This window comes from Xyrauchen texanus, chromosome 25 (genome assembly GCF_025860055.1).
Source record: "Xyrauchen texanus isolate HMW12.3.18 chromosome 25, RBS_HiC_50CHRs, whole genome shotgun sequence".
Lineage (NCBI taxonomy): Eukaryota > Metazoa > Chordata > Actinopteri > Cypriniformes > Catostomidae > Xyrauchen > Xyrauchen texanus.
Window position 1 is genome coordinate 14,508,392 of NC_068300.1, and position 18,859 is coordinate 14,527,250.

At 37.8% G+C, this 18,859-nt stretch overlaps 2 protein-coding genes across 3 annotated transcripts; one reads left to right on the forward strand and one right to left on the reverse strand.

The window, feature by feature from the left end:
- Positions 1 to 1,009: 1,009 nt before the first annotated feature.
- zgc:56699 (uncharacterized protein LOC405758 homolog) lies at positions 1,010 to 11,342 on the reverse strand. 2 transcript variants are annotated; one of them, XM_052090713.1, is made up of 8 exons: positions 11,275 to 11,342; positions 10,882 to 10,984; positions 10,658 to 10,773; positions 4,353 to 4,479; positions 3,700 to 3,780; positions 2,953 to 3,016; positions 2,525 to 2,611; positions 1,010 to 1,145 (listed from the first exon to the last, which is right to left on the reverse strand). In XM_052090713.1, the coding sequence occupies exons 2-7, from the start codon at positions 10,964 to 10,966 to the stop codon at positions 2,539 to 2,541; spliced, it is 546 nt and encodes a 181-aa protein (XP_051946673.1). In that variant the 5' UTR covers positions 10,967 to 10,984; positions 11,275 to 11,342; the 3' UTR covers positions 1,010 to 1,145; positions 2,525 to 2,538. The 2 variants fall into 2 exon arrangements, with proteins under 2 accessions (XP_051946673.1, XP_051946672.1); XM_052090712.1 differs by lacking the exon at positions 1,010 to 1,145 and adding an exon at positions 1,989 to 2,382.
- Positions 11,343 to 11,915: 573 nt separating this feature from the next.
- letmd1 (LETM1 domain containing 1) lies at positions 11,916 to 18,802 on the forward strand. The gene is made up of 9 exons (XM_052090711.1): positions 11,916 to 12,070; positions 12,371 to 12,525; positions 13,297 to 13,412; positions 13,483 to 13,565; positions 13,670 to 13,856; positions 13,991 to 14,092; positions 15,346 to 15,498; positions 15,610 to 15,706; positions 17,471 to 18,802. The coding sequence occupies exons 1-9, from the start codon at positions 11,952 to 11,954 to the stop codon at positions 17,542 to 17,544; spliced, it is 1,086 nt and encodes a 361-aa protein (XP_051946671.1). The 5' UTR covers positions 11,916 to 11,951; the 3' UTR covers positions 17,545 to 18,802.
- Positions 18,803 to 18,859: the final 57 nt, after the last annotated feature.

Below are 18,859 nucleotides of genomic sequence, written 5' to 3' on the forward strand. Positions count from 1 at the left end.
ACGAGGAGGTTACCCCATGTGACTCTACCCTCCCTAGCAACCAGGCCAATTGGTTGCTTAGGAACCCTGACTGGAGTTACTCTGCATGCTCTGGATTCAAACTTGCAACTCCAGGTGTGGTAGTCAGCATCTTTACTTGCTGAGCTACCCAGGACCCGCCTTTTCCTCTTATTTTTTTTTTTAAAGGCATTATAGCCTATTTCTGTGATTGCCATTTCATGAAAACAATCATAATGCAAAATATGGGATACAATTAATTTTTAGTTAGATGGATATTAATGGGAAAGGGTTTTTGTATTGATGCTATAACTTGTCCCCATTTGAAACTGTCCTTGATTTTTTTTTAAACAGTTAACTAATAGTCATGTGGTTTGATAAATGAATGTTAATGGTATAAACATTCTGTGGTCTCAAAATGAAGTGTGCAAAAAAAAAAAAATCACAATTATTCAAGCAATAGATCAGGAATAGGTTATGAACCAAAAAAAATAAAAATAATTTTAATAGCATAGGTACAGGCAGATAACAGTACACTATGTATCATCCAAGCATATAGATTAATTATGAATGCAGGCATTGTACCCATTTATTTAGTTATAAAAACCAGATATATACTTTCTGGCCTTTGTTTTAATATGGTTGGAGCTAAAAGGCATAAACAAAAAAAAAAGTTTTAGATGGAAGATATCACCCTGCAGGATCCTTAAATAATGTCAACACTCCCAAGGAAACCTAGTTCACATCTAAGTCTAACACATACGTATGGCATTCCTAAATTTCACTCACATGGCAATGTTTGAAGTTTAAAATGAACCAGAGATTTTAAACTACTCCGAGCAACAAGACACTCAAGGAAAAACTATATACAGCTGCGTTGAACAGGCACACATTCAGAGATGCCAGAAGGGGCGAGCAATCAGCCCTGCCTACATAAACACCAGCGCACACACAGAGCCGCTGTCATCTGTGCAAATGTCTGTTGTCAGTGCAGCTTGTAGAGGAGAGTTGGTGTGGCCAGCTGTCGGTGCGGGTTAAATGAGGCACTGGAGATGAGGCAGAACTGTGGTCCTGCCATACAAAATCACGCACCATTCATATGGACATGGGTTACATTGTCCCATGGTCTATGTGGCATAAGACAGCCGCTGTCACGGGGAGGAAAAAAGAAAAACCAATTAAAAGCAATTAAAATGCTCCAGGCGCATTGCATGTAAGGACATCACAATCTCATCATATGGGTTTATGTAAGAGAAAAAAAATAAATAGATTTCTATATTTGCAACTAGTAGCATCTAATAAACGTGCAAAAAAAAAAAAAAAAAAATTATTCGAGCAAATAGTTTCCCTACAAAAATGTATGGCAACATGTGGTCAGCCAGACCAAGTTGTGCAATCATAAAAACAAAAGCAATAGAAAGTCAGATTTTATTAAAGTGTTAGTTTCCAGAAGTGCTAGTTATTCATGTATCAGCATAATTCATTCTGATTTAAAGTAATGGCTGGCATCATCCAATCACTCAACCCTGTTCAAATAAAATTATTCATTATAAATGTGCAGAAATACAGAGGTGTACATTGTTAGCAGTATGACGTTTAACGATAAATAGCTCAAATTTTAAAAATGGCACAGGAGTCACACGAGATTAAATCAGCATATTAAAAACAAAAAAAAAAAAAAAAAAAGTGTACAATTATAGTAACAAACTACAGTACTGAATGGGATTTTGAATTATAAGAATAGGCTGTGCTTTTCATGAAATGTCAATGTAAAAAACTAAAAATACACTTAATCTTTAAACAAATGTACATTTTAAAGATTCCTTGTTTGATTGAGAAGATATGACATGTCTTGAATTATCAAAGTAACAGATGGGAAAGAATGTACCGCCTCAACATGGAAGTATTTGGAAATACACTGCATGTTAGAGACAAACGCTACAGACTAAACGGTCATGCGAAGAATACTTTATTGAATCAGTACAGGGTAGGATTAAATGTCATTTTTTCCACAAATTGCAATAGTTTAAGCAAGCAGTCCAGAAAGCATAATACTGATGGTTCTTAATACAGATGAAGTAAATAATTCCTGTATTTAATAAGGAGCCCCTCTGCACATGGAACAGATCTGTTTACAGGTTACGCATTTAAAGAAGCTTAAGAAAAGACAAGCAAAATAGTAATACATTCAAAAGGTTAAGGCACTGAAAAATTTAAAACAAACTTTAGGCAAGGGGGGGGGGGGGTCACAGGGCTAGAGGGGTACATTTTAAACAGGTTAGGCTAGGGTCACATGGCTAGAAGGGTACATTTTAAACCGGTTATAATATTTAAAAATAAAAAGTAAGAGATTGTCCTGTGGTGTTTGTCCAGTGGTGATGCATCCTTTGCAAAAAGAGAAGTTAAAAAAAAAAAAAAAACATTTTTGGTGAGACAAGACATGTGCAAGGCATCTTGCTGCCATCTAAAGTTAGACTTTCAAACTCCTGGCATGACTGAGGACACCGCTCAACATGCTAACAAATACCTTGTTAAGAGTGCTTAGAGTTTCCATGGAAGAGTTCGAGGTGCCCGCAATCCATCCGATAAACTGATAGTGGTAGATGGCTCTGGCCTAACAGAAAAATTAGCCCAAGTTCAAGAAAAGTCACGATTCAGTTCCCACTCCTGAGGCGTTAGTGCTTTCATTTGGAAAGCCATTTAAAAACAAGGTTTATTTTGTAATTCTGTCCATTGGCACTAGTGACGCAGGAATTACACACTTCAACTTAAACACTTGCCATTGTTGCCCACTTTTTAATATATTCAGTTTACACATTAACATTGCTATATTAGCCGTTTCCACCCACACTACCCTGAAAACATCCCTCTGTAATTTTCAAAATGCCATATTAACCAGCAACTCAATGACTTCTGAGGTCTATGTGGTACTCTGGAAAGACTGCAGTGACTCACTTGTTTTGGGCAAGCTGATTGTTGGTTTCACCCCAAACAAAGATGGCAGCATCATCATCAGCCTCTGCAATCACATTGCCAAAAGAGGAGAACATCCAGAAATAAGGGATTTAATCAATTAAACCAAACAAACCGAATTTACAAACCACAGATAAGATTATAAACCTGGGGTACTCAAAGCTCCAAGGAGGTCTGGAGTCTACATTTCCTTCCCAGCAAAGGTCCAGATATGAAGCTTACATGGTGAAAGTAGTTATATGGCTAGAAATAGTATCTTTTTTTAATAACTTGCCACATTGGCAGGTAAAATTCTCTTCAAAACTGGGCAGGGATGAGGATACTGGGGGCCCATTAACAGCCAAAAAAAGTGGGGTCTGAGAGATTAAAAAGATCAAACTATTTCATCAAGACTTCATCAAGGGTACTTAAGATATGCTTAAGAGAAGATCAACAGTTCGTTTTGAGGCTGAATGACAGCAGTACAGTTTGTGTGTTTAAATATTTATATACTGGGCACAGGAGGTCTTTTGAAATAACAAACCCACTGTATGGGAGTTCAGGAATATCCCCAGGGAGAACATTTATAAAAATTTAAAAGTCTGAATGAACCATTTTTAGATTTTCCTTAGTGACAATTAACTTCAGTCTGGATCAGTCGACCAGTTATGAACCACACATGAGCTTATAAAGAAAGTCATGGAGCTCTACTGTAAGACAATAAGAAAGTAAATTCATCAGATCACAGACCTGTTTCCCAGTCCTCATTGGGTGAAGGGTCTGTCCAGGTATTAACAGGCACCTGGAACTTCTTAAGCACCTCTATATTTCCTGAAGCAAGCAAGCAGTAGGCCATTAGAGGCCATGCATTTCAGTGATTAAGCGTGACTGCACCGACAATGTTCAATAAAAGCAAAACTGATTAGCTGCATACATTGACATTCTATCAATTAATACAATTCATTACTCCAACTCAACACATGCAAACACTAAATTAAATTGATCATTTCTGTGTGACATTTCTGACACAGCATCAAAACACATGACTTTCTTCTGTGGAACACAAGCAATAATATTTTCAAGGAAACAAACATGATGTTTATTTCTTCATACAATGGGGGTCTCCATAAAAAGGGTCCAAAAAGAATACATACCTTTTGAAGCGATATAAGCTTGAAAAGTTTTGAACTCAATTGTACTGTACAGAGAAATAAACATAATATCCTTCAAAATATCTTTGTGTTCCTCAGAGTCATCAGAGACGACTTAAGGGCAGTTAAATAATACAACTATCATTTTGAACCAAGATCATTGGACTTCATTCAGACTAGCATTTTGAGTTTGCTGTACAAAGCATAACATGTACATTGAATATTGAAAAGCTGATCGCCAGCAACACTAACCATCTTCAGCAGTCAGGGACCTCTTGTCCTCACAGTTTGCTACGTGATGTGAAAACTCATGTTTTGGAATCAAGTGCCTGGCATTGAAGGGGCAAGTCTTCATTTCATTGGCCAGTTTGGGGTGGTTCTAAAACAGATGCGGGTGACAGATAAATGTGGCCCAGGGGCCTTCATCCATAAACATGACTTAAAAGCCATAAATCACAAAACTGGAAATTCTCTCATCTACAGTGAGGCACTTCCAATCGAAGTGAAGAGAACTAATTTTTGGAGGGTTAAAAGGGAAATATATAAAAGCACTTGCATTAAAAGTGAAGTTGTAAAATTTGCTATAACTTACACAGAAAAGGTTAGTAAGCAATATCTATTATGTTAACATGCATATTGTTTGTTTTATGGCTATACGTTTGAAAAAGTGGAGTATTTTAACGTTAACGGATTGGCGCCATTCACTTCCATTGTAAGTGCCTCGCTGTAACCAGATATTTATGTTATTTAAAGAAGAGTAAAGAAAAAAAAGTTTTGTGGTAATTAACATTATGCCAAAAATGCGGTCGATTGAGCTTAAAGGGATAGTTTGCCCAAAAATGTAAATTCAGTCGTTGTTTACTCACCCCTGTGTTGTTATAAACCCATATGACTTAAACACAAAGGGAGAAATTGTGATGTCATACAATGGCAGTTTATGGTGATCACCTCTTCAAGCTTAAAGGACACAAAAGTATAAATTATTCCATGAGACTCATGATTATCAAAACATTCAATAAGGTTTGTTGAGAAAAAACAAATTCTAAAGTATTTAGTAAAAATTCACACAGACAGTTGATATCCTGTTCACGGAGTCTGCACACTAGCTTTACAACTGTTTGCACAAGAGCAACAGTAGTAACGCAGCACACGTGAGATGGGCGAAATGGACGAAACACTCTTCGAGGACCACCAGCGATATTAACAGAAAACAGAACTTACAAACATGTCTGATGAGTTTGTAGTGGAAGAATATGCATTTCGATGTCCAGCCTTATTTAAGTCCAAAAAGGGCGATTGAGAAAGCTTAGGGTAGCTATCACTACTGCTGCTCCTTATACGCAAGTTACGCAGTCTGCGTATGGCACAAACTCCCTGTGGGGCAACATTTTGGGGATGGGTGGGGAGGGTGCGGGCAAACTCCACCGCCTGCCCTTACTCGCACGTTATACCATATTGATGCAGGACCCAAAAGCAGTCACGTGGGGTTACCGGGTGCAACATCAGATATAGAAACCAAGCGATCGATGGAATGTCCCATTGCAGCTGCTTGGGCCAAAAAAAACATATATAAAAAAAAAATAGCATGGAAAAGATGTTGTTTGGCATCAGAGTAGGACACTGTGTGATTGTAGCTACCTTTAGCCCCATCTCTCCGTTTGATTGATGACTCCGGTCATTGTATTGCATCTATTTTTCAACTACAAATATGTTTGCAATTTCTGTTCTAGGGTTTGTGTGCAGCCATGATGCGTTTTCTGTTGTTAATGTCGCTGGTGGTCCTCTTGAAGCGGAACAAAAGTTTTCGGAGAGGGGATAATATCTTTTTGTGACAGGGAGAGCTGCCCTGGAGACCTGCCACCACCACAGGCAGCGCCCACTCGACCTGCCACCGTCTGTCACTTGCACGGTCAGTCATAATGGTACGTGTCCACTGGCGCAGAAGAAATCTGCTCACTGTCACTTGCAATGCTACAATGCTCACGCTTTGGGGCATGGTACAGCAAGTTTGTATAGTCTACAGCCGTCTTCTCAATGGCACAATATTCATACTACTCCTGTTGTTTCTACCAGATCAATGGCAAAAAAAAAAAAAAAAAAGTGGTATATTTTTTGCAGCTTTTGCAGTATACAGCTTTGAACTTAACCTGTGACGCTCTCAATACACAGTAAAAATAAATAGTTTAGTACGCAGTCAATATAAATTACACGTGTGTGATTCCAGACAGAAAGATGTGTCACTGTAAGTGTCCACTGGTGCGTTTTGAGTGAAGGCGAGCAAGCATTTTCAATTAATTCCTATGCAAGTTGAGTGCATGCTCGCGAGGTGCATTGTGGGATTGATAGTCACGGAGCAAGCAGTTTCCTAGAGTACAGCGGATTTCTTCTGCGGCACAGGATATGCAGCCTAACGGTATGTTTCCACTGGTGCATTAATACAAAAAAGAAATGTCCCGTTTCAGGACAATATATTTTAAAAATAATTTTGAACAAATCCAAATAATAATACAGATCTTTATTGTAAAGGGTTTAAACTGTTTGCCCATGCTTGTTCAATTAATTATAAACAATTCATGAACATGCACCTGTAGAACGGTCATTAAGACACAAACAGCTTACAGACGATCAGGTCAGTCAGAGAGCTCTGCATGAAAGTGCCTTGGGCATGCTACATGGAGGCATGAGGAATGCATATGTGGCCGGGACAATAAATTGCAACGTCTGTACTGCGTGACATCTAAGACAGCGCTACAGGGAAACAGGAAGGACAGATGATCATCCTTGCAATGGCACAACATGTGTAACAACACCTGCACAGGATTAGTTCTGAATATCACACCTGCGGGACAGGAACAGGCTGCCAACAACAACTGCCAGAGTTATGCCATGAATGCACAATCCTTCCATCAGTGCTCCAGATTGTCTGCAATAGACAGAGAGGCTGGACAAAGGGTTTGTAGGCCTGTTGTAAGGCAGGTCCTTACTAGGAATCACCGGCAACAATGTCGCCTATGGGCATAAACCCACCTTCACTGGACCGAGTTGTGGTTTTATCTCACCAGGGATGAGGGTCGGACTTGCATTTATCATTGAAGGAATGAGCATTACACAGAGGCCTGTACTCTGGAGCCGGATACATTTGGAGGTGGAGTGTCAGTCATGGTCTGGGGCGGTGTGTCACAGCGTCACCAGACTGAGCTTGTCGTCATTGCAGGCAATCTCAACACTGTGTTACAGGGAACACATACTCCTCCCTCATGTGGTACCCTTCCTGCAGGCTCATGCTGACATGATCCTCCAGCAAGACAATGCCACCAGGCCATACTGCTCGATCTCTGACATTCCTGTCTTGCTGGAAATCATGCAGTGTCTTACCATGCAGTGTCCTACCATGGCCAGCGAAGAGCGATTTCCATTGAGCATGTCTGGGACCTGTTGGACTGAAGGGTGAGGGCTAGGGCCATTCCCTTCAGAAATGTCCGGGAACTTGCAAGTGTGTTGATGAAAGAGTGGGGTAACATTTCACAGCAAGAACTGGCAAATCTGGTGCAGTCCATGAAGAGGAGATGCACTTAATGCAGCTGGTGTCCACACCAGATACTGACTGTTAATTTTGACCCCTGTTCCATTTCTGTTAGTTCCAAGTCTGTGAAATTTGTTCAGTTTATGTCTTAGTTATTCAATCTTTTTATGTTCATATAAATAATTACATTAATATTCAAAATTTGCTGAAAATAAATGCAGTGTAAAGGGAAGTTTCTTTTTTGCTGAGTTTATATATGCACTTCTCTTGCATCTACAAACCAAATGTATTCTGCTGGCCTTTTCGCAAGAGAACTTGCTGCAACCTCACAATGTAAAGCCTGAATCACTGCAAAATTTGCAGATGTGCAACTTGCAAAACAGTACCAAGATGTGGGTTCCACTTTCCTATATGTCTAGCTCACTATTCGTTTCACAGAAAAACAAATACAATCAATAAATACAGAACATTTACAATAATGGGTGTCCTATTGTTATTTCTACTAATACATGGGTCTACTGGTCATGTACTGCATGTCATCTGTGCCAAGTGTTGGTCATGTTAGATAGATCATATGTTTGTTACTTGTGGTTTAGGAGACTCCGTGTTACATTTCATCCCCTGCCATACAGAAGTAAAATAACCAGGATTTGCGATCTTGTGATTGCAAGAATTCTTGCAAATTCAACCAATATCTGCATTATTTGCGGTAGATTGAAACTTTATAATTTCCGTAAATCTGAGGGAATACCAAATGTTTGACAGCAGCAAAACAAACGCTTGAAAAGCCTGAAGCAGTCGAAACATATCCAAATGCACAGCTGCCATTGTATTATCTCCATAGTAACAATGTGTCTCCGCCTCGTCTCCTCCACGTTTTGCATTCACTACTAAAATCCTAGTCTAAACTTTTGCGGGACTGCAGACAGCACACATAGGCTACAACACAGCTAGCATTTAATCTTCACCCTGCGTGCTGCAAATGAGACACAACATGCATTTACACAGAAACCTTAACATTCACTTAAAATCCCCATTAGTTGTGTAGTAAAATGCGATTAGAATTTTAAGTGTTTAATACAGTAGGCTACAAATCTGACTAGCAATATGCCGAACACTCATGTTGAAAATAAATGTTCATAAATGTTTTCTACTGAAATAGAAGCGGACGGACACACACACACACACACTTTCAAAATACATGTGGAAATTACATTTGTACAGAAACTCAAATGTCAGCTAAAACTGTATTTGTATATGGCCATATATCAAATTTCAATATCAATGTAATAATTGCAACAGGCCAAATGAGTCCTTATTTGGGTTTTTAGTTTAGATAACTCGTACACGTCTATTTTAAACTTTGAACTTTTTGGATTATCGGAGGCAGAAAATTATAATACAAAAACAATTAAGTGTCTTCCAATGCCCACAGGTTTCACCTAAATGTATGGTAACCAATTTTTGAGTGTAATTCTTTTGAGGTTTTTTTTTCTTGCCAATTGCATATTCAATTGTGCACTAAATATTTGACATGTAATTAACAACATTACAGAGGTATATAATGATATGTTAGTTTTCACTGCAAAACAACCCCCCAAAAAAACGCAGCAAATTGCAAATGGCCATTTTGGGCAGTAAAACAAAGAAAAAGTGCCACGGAATCCTGGTGAGACTGAATAACAATAAAACGACATGAGCTTAAACCCAAATATTCAAACTGAGGCTGCGGATAAGTAAAATATTAATGGGGCAGAGTGTAAAGCCCAATTTATTAGATCTTTTTTTTTTTTTTCACTTTAGGCCCACCCATTCCAGCTTAAAAGCCGTGTCCAGAACCAGAGGGAGATGCAAAGACCGGTGGCAGGTCTCTGTGGCAGCTCTCCCTGCTACGAAAAGATTTTACCACTATTGAGTTTTCACTTAAATGCCCAATCTCACGTGTGCTGCGTTACTACTGTTGCTCTTGTGCAAAGAGTTGTAAAGCTTGTGCGCGTTCACGAGTCTGCACGTGCACAGGACATCAATGGTCAGTGAATATTTTTACCAAATACTTAGATTTTGTTTTTTCTCAACAAACCTTATCGATCGAATGATTGAATAACAATCATGAGTCTTATGGAATAATTTATTAGACTTCTGAATTATACTTGTGTGTCCTTTAAGCTATAAGAGGTGATCACTATAAACAGCCATTGTTATGACATCACGGAGAACACTTTTTTTTCCCTTCTTTCTCCCTTTTGTGTTTATGAAAAGGTAATATGGGTTTATAACACAGGGGTGAGTAAACAATAACTGCATTTTCATTTTTGGGCAAACTATACCTTTAAGCTCAATCAACAGCATTTGTGACAATGTTAAGTACCACAAAAAAATATTTAGGACTTTCCTCCACTTTAAATAAAATATGAGTGTTACAGTGAGGCACTTACAATGGAAGTGAATGGGGCCAATCCGTTAACATTAAAATACTCCACTATTTCAAAAGTACAGGATAAAACAAACTGTGCATGTTAACATGATAATAGTGTGACTAAAATTGCTTATTAACCTTTTCTGTGCAAGTTATAGCAAATTTACAGCTCAGATAAATACGAGTTTTAACAGAAGAATTAATATAAGTGCTTTTATAAAATGATAAACTTTATATCATCCCCCCATTTTTAACCCTCCAAAAACTAGTTCATTTTGACTAAGTGCCTCACTGAAAATGATGAAAATGTTCAGTTTTGTGAATTATGCCTTTTAAGCTATGTTTATGGATGAAGGCCACTGGGCCACAAATTTCTGTCATCCTCATCTGTTTTAGAACCATAAACGGTCATTGTATGACATCACAGAGAACTCTTCCCCCAATTGCAATTTCTCCCTTTTTGTTAAAAAGAGATAAAGTTAAACAGGGTTATAACACAGGGGTGAGTAAACAATGACAGAATTTTCATTTTTTTGGTGAACTTATCCTTTGACTTGTATTGAACACAGAACATTCATTTAAAGACTGATAATCTAATACATGGAGAAAAGTTCCTACCTTCCTGCACTTGAGAACATGAAAAGGGAAACGAGAGGCCCTGATCTGGTGATTTCTGTCATATGGGCACTGCACAAGCCTGTTGGGGTCACTGGCATCATCCAGGACTTCATTTCCTGGGGAAAGAAACACATTAAACTTATTGGAGTCATGTCCAAATTTGACAATACATCAGTGCCATCAACCAAAGTTAAAATCTTCAAATAGTAAAATAGTCACGTTACCGGACTCTTCCTTCCAGCTGTGCTCTGGATCTTCAGAGTTGACTCCAGACAGCCCGACACTACTCCCGAATCTAATAGTAGACATGGCTTCTCCTATAGGAGTCTTGGAGGGGGGGTGTTAGGTAGTTTTGCGTGCTACGACGCCTATTTAAATAAAAATGTCTCCCCAAGTAAAATAAGCCCAAATTAAAAACTTTAAAATGCTAGTTTTCCCAATGTTTGCTCAGTAGTGACGATCAGTGCCGTGCAAGACGTTCAGATAACTAGAAAGAAAGACATGCAAGAGCCTAAAGACGTACAAGTTCGAACAAAAAACGTTTGCAATTTTAAAACATTACAGCTCGATCGTGCCTTTATTTTACGCGATCTACGGGACAACAGAACAATACTTACAACTTCCCTTTTGTAGTCGCGTGCTCCCTCTTGTGCAGCAATCAATGGAGCTCATCAATCAATTGGTTTTGGTTTGCCTGTGGAATTATTATCACGTGGTGCACTTAAAGCACCAGCTGGTTTGGCATCACTTGTGTTATCAGCGTTATTTTTTTACTGTCTATAACAAACACTATATTTCCACATCCAGGAAAATGAAAAAAGCAATAAACAAAACAACATGAACATACATTTCTGTATGTATGCATTTGACAGACGTTTTTATCCAAAGCGACGTGCAGTACATTCAAAGTAGGCATTTTATCAGCAAAAAAATCATCATATGTAATAAAGATATAAGGTACTCATTTTACTTTTTTGCCTTGTAAACGCTTTTTCTGCTCATCGATTACATTCAATGCAGACTGAAACTGGAATAGCATACTATCATAGTAACCTAACCAGTTGTGTGTGTGTGTGTGTGTGTGTGTGTGTGTCATATAGCCGTGTGTGTGCAATATCCAGTACTGATTTACGTTCCTTCCAACATAAGTTCTACGGTAATCTGGCGGTACGACAGTGTAGTGCGCATTAGATACAAAACACACGGTTATTACAGCAACCAATCACAGCGCAGAGCCCGCAATGCATTTATTTCAAGACACGCCCACGCCGAACGGTCAACCGCTCAGTCCAAGATGGCGGTGTCCTGGACAGGGGTATGCCGTGGGGCTTCATTGGTCGTACTATATGGAATACGACCAGTCGGGGTCAAAGCAGGTCTCAGCACACCTAGTTTGGCGTTCAGACAATCAAGGTACTATACATATAAAGTCTAAAATAATCGACCATGTTAAAGGAGGTGACTGTATACCATAGTCTTATAGATGACATGTCGTTAGAAAAAGCGACTGATGTCTATGTTTTATCACTGATCTTGCTGGAATCCACATACAATTATATTATTTATTGTTCTCACCATATCAAATATTATTTAATTGCATCGGACTTAATATGAAGTACTGTACTACATGCACTGCTCTACTGTGACATATTTATTTATAATTATTTTAATTGTCACATACACATTAAATGTATCTATCTATCTGTCTGTCAGTTTGTGGTTTGTTAGGCACTACTCGCCTTCACAAGCAAGGCACGGGATTGGTCGAAGCATCGTGTCCAGATTCAAGTGGGTCAATGAGAAATATGAGCGATTCCTGCAGCGGCGCTTTCCTCGCTTTTATGTTCTCTATCACACCTTTATGAGAGGTGAGAGAAGTGAAAATGTTTTAACCTTAAAAATGAGTATGTAATGTCTGCGCCACCAAACGTAATTGCAAATGTACGCTTTTATTTTTTCCAAAAACAGCTTTTTGAGTACGCCCCCGGTCAGCCATTGGTCAAACAGTCATATAGCCCGCCCTCGAACTCACGCCATTGGTTGAGTAACGTTGCTGGGGCGGGTCTTCGTGGGTCCCTCAAAACCAACAGAGCAATTTTCATAACGCAGTGTTTACAGTTTGCGAGAACATTAACATATGAATGGCAATGGATTACTATATAGAAAGCATTTTAATTTTGTAAATTTTACAGTATATATCAGTGATTTTAAAACAGAAAAATTACATACTTAAGCTAAAATCATGTTAAAATTCCATGGCTTCAAAAGAATAGTTCGTCTAAAAATGAATTATCTGTCATAGCCTCATGTTGTTCCAAAACCATATGATGTTCTTTCTACCGTGGAACACAAAAGAGATGTTAGGCTGTATATTAGTGTCAGTCACCATTCACTTTTATTGCATATTTTTGCCATACAATGAAAGTGAATAGTGACTGAGGCTGTCATTCTGCCAAACATCTCCTTTTGTGTTCCATGGAAGAAAGAAAGTTACACAGGTTTGGAACAACATGATGACAGATTTGTAATGTCTGTGTGAACTACCCCATTAACAGCTTGCACACTCTAAGGGTCAAACAAAAGAGTCAGTTGTCTCAGGCAAATGTGATGTAATTTTGACACAATGTTTTTGTGTGAAGGGTTTCGGCTGTTGTTTCAAGATGCTCAAGAAGTGAGAAGAATCAAGACCCGAATGCTCACCAATAACATAGACCACCTAACATTGCCTTATCGTGAGATGGAGAAACTCAGGCAGGTGAGTTGCATAAGTTTATGAGACATGTTAGGTTGCTTTTATGAACATATTAAGTGTCTGTGGCTTTCAGTTCCGCAGGGACATGATCAAAGCCATTCCCTTGGTCATCATATCAATACCTCCTTTTGCCAACTATTTGGTCTTTATCTTAATGTGAGTATTCAGTGTGTTCCACTGCTGAATAAACAGTTAGTTCCTTTTCACAATCATTAAGTGTTTTACCTCTTTGTTGTTTAAACTTCACCCTCTTTCACCAGGTACCTCTATCCTCGGCAACTCCTGATTCGGCACTTCTGGACCCCACAGCAGCTTGTGGAGTTTCAGGGAGTCTATCATACTCAGAGGGCACACCACCACTGGGCTATAGTCAAAGGACTGGAGAGGACAGCAACTTCTGTCCAAGATAGCCGACTTAAAAGCCGCCTTATGGAGCTCTGTAGTAAGGTAGCCTGGACTCAACTTTACCAACAACATGTTTTATGATGTTATGTACTGTATGTGTGAAATAGCCAGAATGTTTTAGCCAGTTTTTTATTCACCTATGGAGTTAGTCTTTGAGTATATGTGTGTGTCTGCAGGTTCGAGGTGGTGTTCATCCTGTGGTGTCTGATGTCCATGCAGTGAGAACATTGTTCTCTGGACCTCCCTTAGGTGTCAGGAGAATGTATGCAGATCAGATGGTGAGCTCCCATTTGTCCTGTATGTTTTGTTGGTATTTCCTGTATATCTAAAACAGGTCGTATACATTTTAATGTTCTCATTTGAAGTTTTTTAATGTTGCACTTGTACAAATGGCCATCAAGTTGCGTAATTACTAACTATAATTTCTAGGAATAGTTCACCCTTAAGGAACATTCTGTAATTATTTACTCATTCTTATGTTTTTCCAAGCACATATGGAGTTTACGTTTATGATTATTAAATTGTTTTTATTTGTTAAGTTTATTTACATTATTATTATTTTAATTGTTTTTTATTATTATTATTATTATTATTATTATGTATGCTATAATTACAGAGGAACACAAAAGGAGAAATTTTCCAGAATGTATACACTCCTCTTTTCCATTACAATGACAGATCATAGTGACAATGTCTGTCGAAGTCCAAAAAGGACCAAATAAAAAAGTAGTCCAAATTACTCCATATTGGTCTGTTCCTTACAGAGCCCCTTAGAGGACAGGGCGGGAATTTATTTTTTCTAAAATAAGTTGTGCCCTCACAATAAATTTACCATGGTTTTACCACAGTAACCATATTTTAACTATAATATTCATAGTGAAACGGTAGTAATAAAAATCATAATTTTGTGGTTATGATGGTTTTACTATACAAAAACCATAGTTTAGCTACGGTTTTACTACAGTAATATTGTAGAATGAAGTTCAATAATAATCTTTGTATAGTAATATAGTAATATTTTGTGTTTAGTTTGTTGAAAACCATGGTTTTAATACAGTATACTATAAGCATGTTTTACTATAGTTTACCCTGGTAATTCTTGTGGTTGCTATGTTTTTTAAAACCATAATAACCACATAATAATGAATTTTATTAGCATAGTTTTCATTTTCCTGTATTATTACTATGGGTTTACTACTAATATCAAGGTTAAAATATGGTAAAACCAATTTATTGCAAAGGAATGCAAACTATTGCTAAACTATTTCAGATAAAATATTCCCCTCCTGTCCTCTAAGGGGCTCTGTAGTTCCTTTAAAAAACTGTTGTATGACTTACAACGACCTGTGCCCTAAATTTCTCCTTTTGTGTTCCATTGAAATGTTTCTGTTCCATGGAAAAAAAATAACAGCGTACGCATTTGGAACGACATAAGGGTGAGTAAATAATGACAGAATTTCTGGATGACCTATTCATTTTAAATCTTTAAAGTTTGAAGTGCAGTCTTTGCTTTATTATTTTTTGTTTTCAGAGACAACTCTGTCCATTGCTCTTCCTGACGCCACGCCTCCCAACTTTCTTGATTAGTCGACGCTTGAATAGACACGCCTTAGAACTCATGCAGCTTGACCGTGCCATTGTTCGATTAGGCTTGCACCAGTTAAATGATGTAGAGCTCAGAGAGGTCAGAGGTCACTTCTATAGCACCCTTCTTTTGCCAATTACCATCTCGTAGCATCCTTTTATTTTGTCTTTTATGGGGGATGTTGTCTCATGTATACAACATGTCCTCCAGGCATGTTATGTGAGAGGGTTGAATCCAGACCGTCTGAGTCCGGGACAGTTCCGGGAATGGCTCACACAGTGGTTGCAGTTCTCAACACATCTCAAAGGTACGTAGGCCGTGAGATCAAGGCTATGTTCAAAATAGCATACTAGCCTTACTATTTCTGCAGTGTTGTGCGTAGTGTGGGAGTTTTCTTTATGCATTTAATACCCAAATGACCAAATACTGGGTATTTGCCAAAATGTGCAGTATACAGCAGAACACAATGCACACGTTTTCCAGTGTGATGACTGAACCGTAAGTAATGAGAACTGTGACATTTGTGTGATTTTATCAGAATATTTATAGTTATTATTTGATTGAACAGCCAAAAGTTATAAGTTATTTTTTACACAAAATGAAATTAAAATGTAGCAAAACTGTTTCACTTTCAAGATGATAACTGGACACCACTTACATGCAAAGTGATGGGATCATGTGACAACATTGTAGCAGACTGTTTAACTTTTAGGCAGTATACACTATTTTTCTGCACAGTATTCATTAAGTGCTAAGCTAGTTATCTTTTCATATGTTCTGAATTATGCTGAAATGAACAATTTTATTTTAAATGGTTAAATGGAAATGAACAATACCATATTTTAAATGCTTAAAGGAATAGTTAAACATAAAAAATGAAAATTCTCTCATCATTTACTCAACCTCATGCCATCCCAGATGTGTATGACTTTATTTCTTCTGCAGAATACAAATGAAGATTTTTAGAAGAATATCTCAGCTCTTTAGGTCCATACAATGCAAGTGAATGGTGACCAGAACTTTGAAGGTTTAAAAATCATATAAAGGCAGCATAAAAATAACCCACAAGACTCCAGTGGTTAAATACACGTCAGAAGTGATATGACAGGTGTGGGTGAGAAACAGATCAATATTTAAAGCTGCTGTAAGCGACTTTAGCCATTCTACTTCCACGAGACTGAGCCGATGAATTAGCCACACCCCCTCTTTCCAAAACTCCACACTCCAAAGATAACAAGTTAGCGTTATTGAAACTGACATTGTGCAGAAACTATTGTTTAAAACAGCAGCAAGATAGCACCCTCAACAAACAACTGTTATGAACAACATGGCCTAATAATTAGATACAACTACACTACTATGAGAATACGCAAAATGTTTGACAAGTCGAAAGCGGCATTGTCCTCGGACACATTTTTTTTTGTGTGTAGTCTAGTGCTGTCACAGAGACCGGTGAGATATCTCATGACACTTATTTAATTAATATCTTTCAGGGAGTAGGAATGTTTTTGCATAAATCTCCATTAAAAAAAAAGCACTTACAGCACCTTTAAGTTCTTTTTTACTATAAATTGTCCTCCCTGCGCAGTGGGTGGTGATATGCGCAAAGAATGCGAATCACCAAAAACAAAAGAAGAAGAATGTGGAAGTGGAAGTGGAGATTTACAGCAAAAAGGACTTTAAATATTGATCTGTTTCTCACCCACACTTATATCCCTGAAGACATGGATTTAACCACTGGACTTACTTTTATGCTGCCTTTATGTGATTTTTTTGGACATTCAAAGTTTTGTCCACCAATTACTTGCAATGTATGGACCTACAGAGCTGAGATATTCTTCTAAAACCCTTTGATTGTGTTCTACATAAGAAAGTCATACATATCTGGGATGGTAAGGAAATGATGAGAGTATTTTCATTTTTTGGGTGAACTATCTTTAAGGGTATGTTTTTAGAAATTAAGGAATTGTTATTATTTCCTATTAGCCTATATTTTAGAAACATATGGAAGAACTATTGGCATGACAGTTATTCTGTGTTGCATACTGTGACATTCTGTATCCTTCCTCAGAGTCCGAGACCTCCCTCTATCTGCACTGTATGGTACTGCTCACCGTAAACTACCCCAAACACCCACGTCACTGACCTCAGAGAGCCACATGACTTCTTTCCCTTGATGGCAGTGACAGAAAATAATGAAAACCCCACCCAAGGGCAAAATAACATGGGAACAAACATACTCTCATGTGCAGATCCAAGCAGCACGCCATAAGACCAAAGCTTTTTCATCATGAGTCATTTTGCTTTGTAACGGGTTATATTTTGTAGTGAATATTTCAGTTCCTGCAACAAATCTTTTTTTAAGGGGCTGTCATGCTTTAGACTTGTTTGGATATGTATCCAATTTTGTTTGCTTTGAGTGGTGAACCTATAGGGGGATATTATTGTGAAAGATGGCATCAGGATCCTGGAATTTGTGGAACCATTCAATTGTTCCTGATTAGTGACAAATATAAAAAAGAAAATCACATTTATACTGTGAAAGGCTATTATAACCACATATGATATGTTATATGTGCCATATGCAAACCAACTGGTCTTATCTTGTGACGTATTCATTTGGAAAAATTGAAGACACTATTCTACTAGCAATAGTTGCTTCATCCATTCACATTTATTCCCATTTTAGCTTTAAAAAGTGCAATATCAAAGCTGTGCGCAACCATTTTTTGACAGGAATCTCTGAAACCATTTATACTTTGCCCTGACTGAAAGACAAGCACCATCTTTCATCTCATTCATTTTTCTGGGGTAGTAGTGGGAGTCGGTATCGAGATGTTTAAAATATCTAAAGCACCCCAGTTACTAAGATCTGAGATTTTGACAACTGGAAAGATGTTTACATTGCCTATATAGAGATACTGCAATTTTGGTGTATTCTTTAATATATTGTTACTCTAAATTCTGTTATGCAGCATATACACACTTTAATTACATTTAGTTTATAGTACTTAACTACACAAGAACACTGCACCTTGTTATATATATAAAAAAAATATTGGTCGCTGTGCACAGGGCTGTTTGGTCAAAACAATGTAGTTAGGTTAATGCTTGGGTACATGTAACTTGAGGTAAGAGACATTTAAGAAAATGTCCTGAAATAATGATCATCTTATGCAGCCTTTAACAAGTGCTTTTTTTTTTTTCATGAACACTGGGGCAAACGTGGTGCAATATGTGCCGTTTTCTTTTTAAGTTGCCAATTGTGCTGCAATGTTGAGATATTTTATATAAATATACAATTCTTTTTGGTTCTGTGTTTACTCGTACTCTGAAACAATAGGCAATGCAGTATGACAAGATCTGAACTGACTTCTATTAAAAGACTTCAGAATGAATGTTCTCTGATTGCATCTGTGATTTATCAAGCACTGTAGCAAGGTGTAATACACAAATTAGT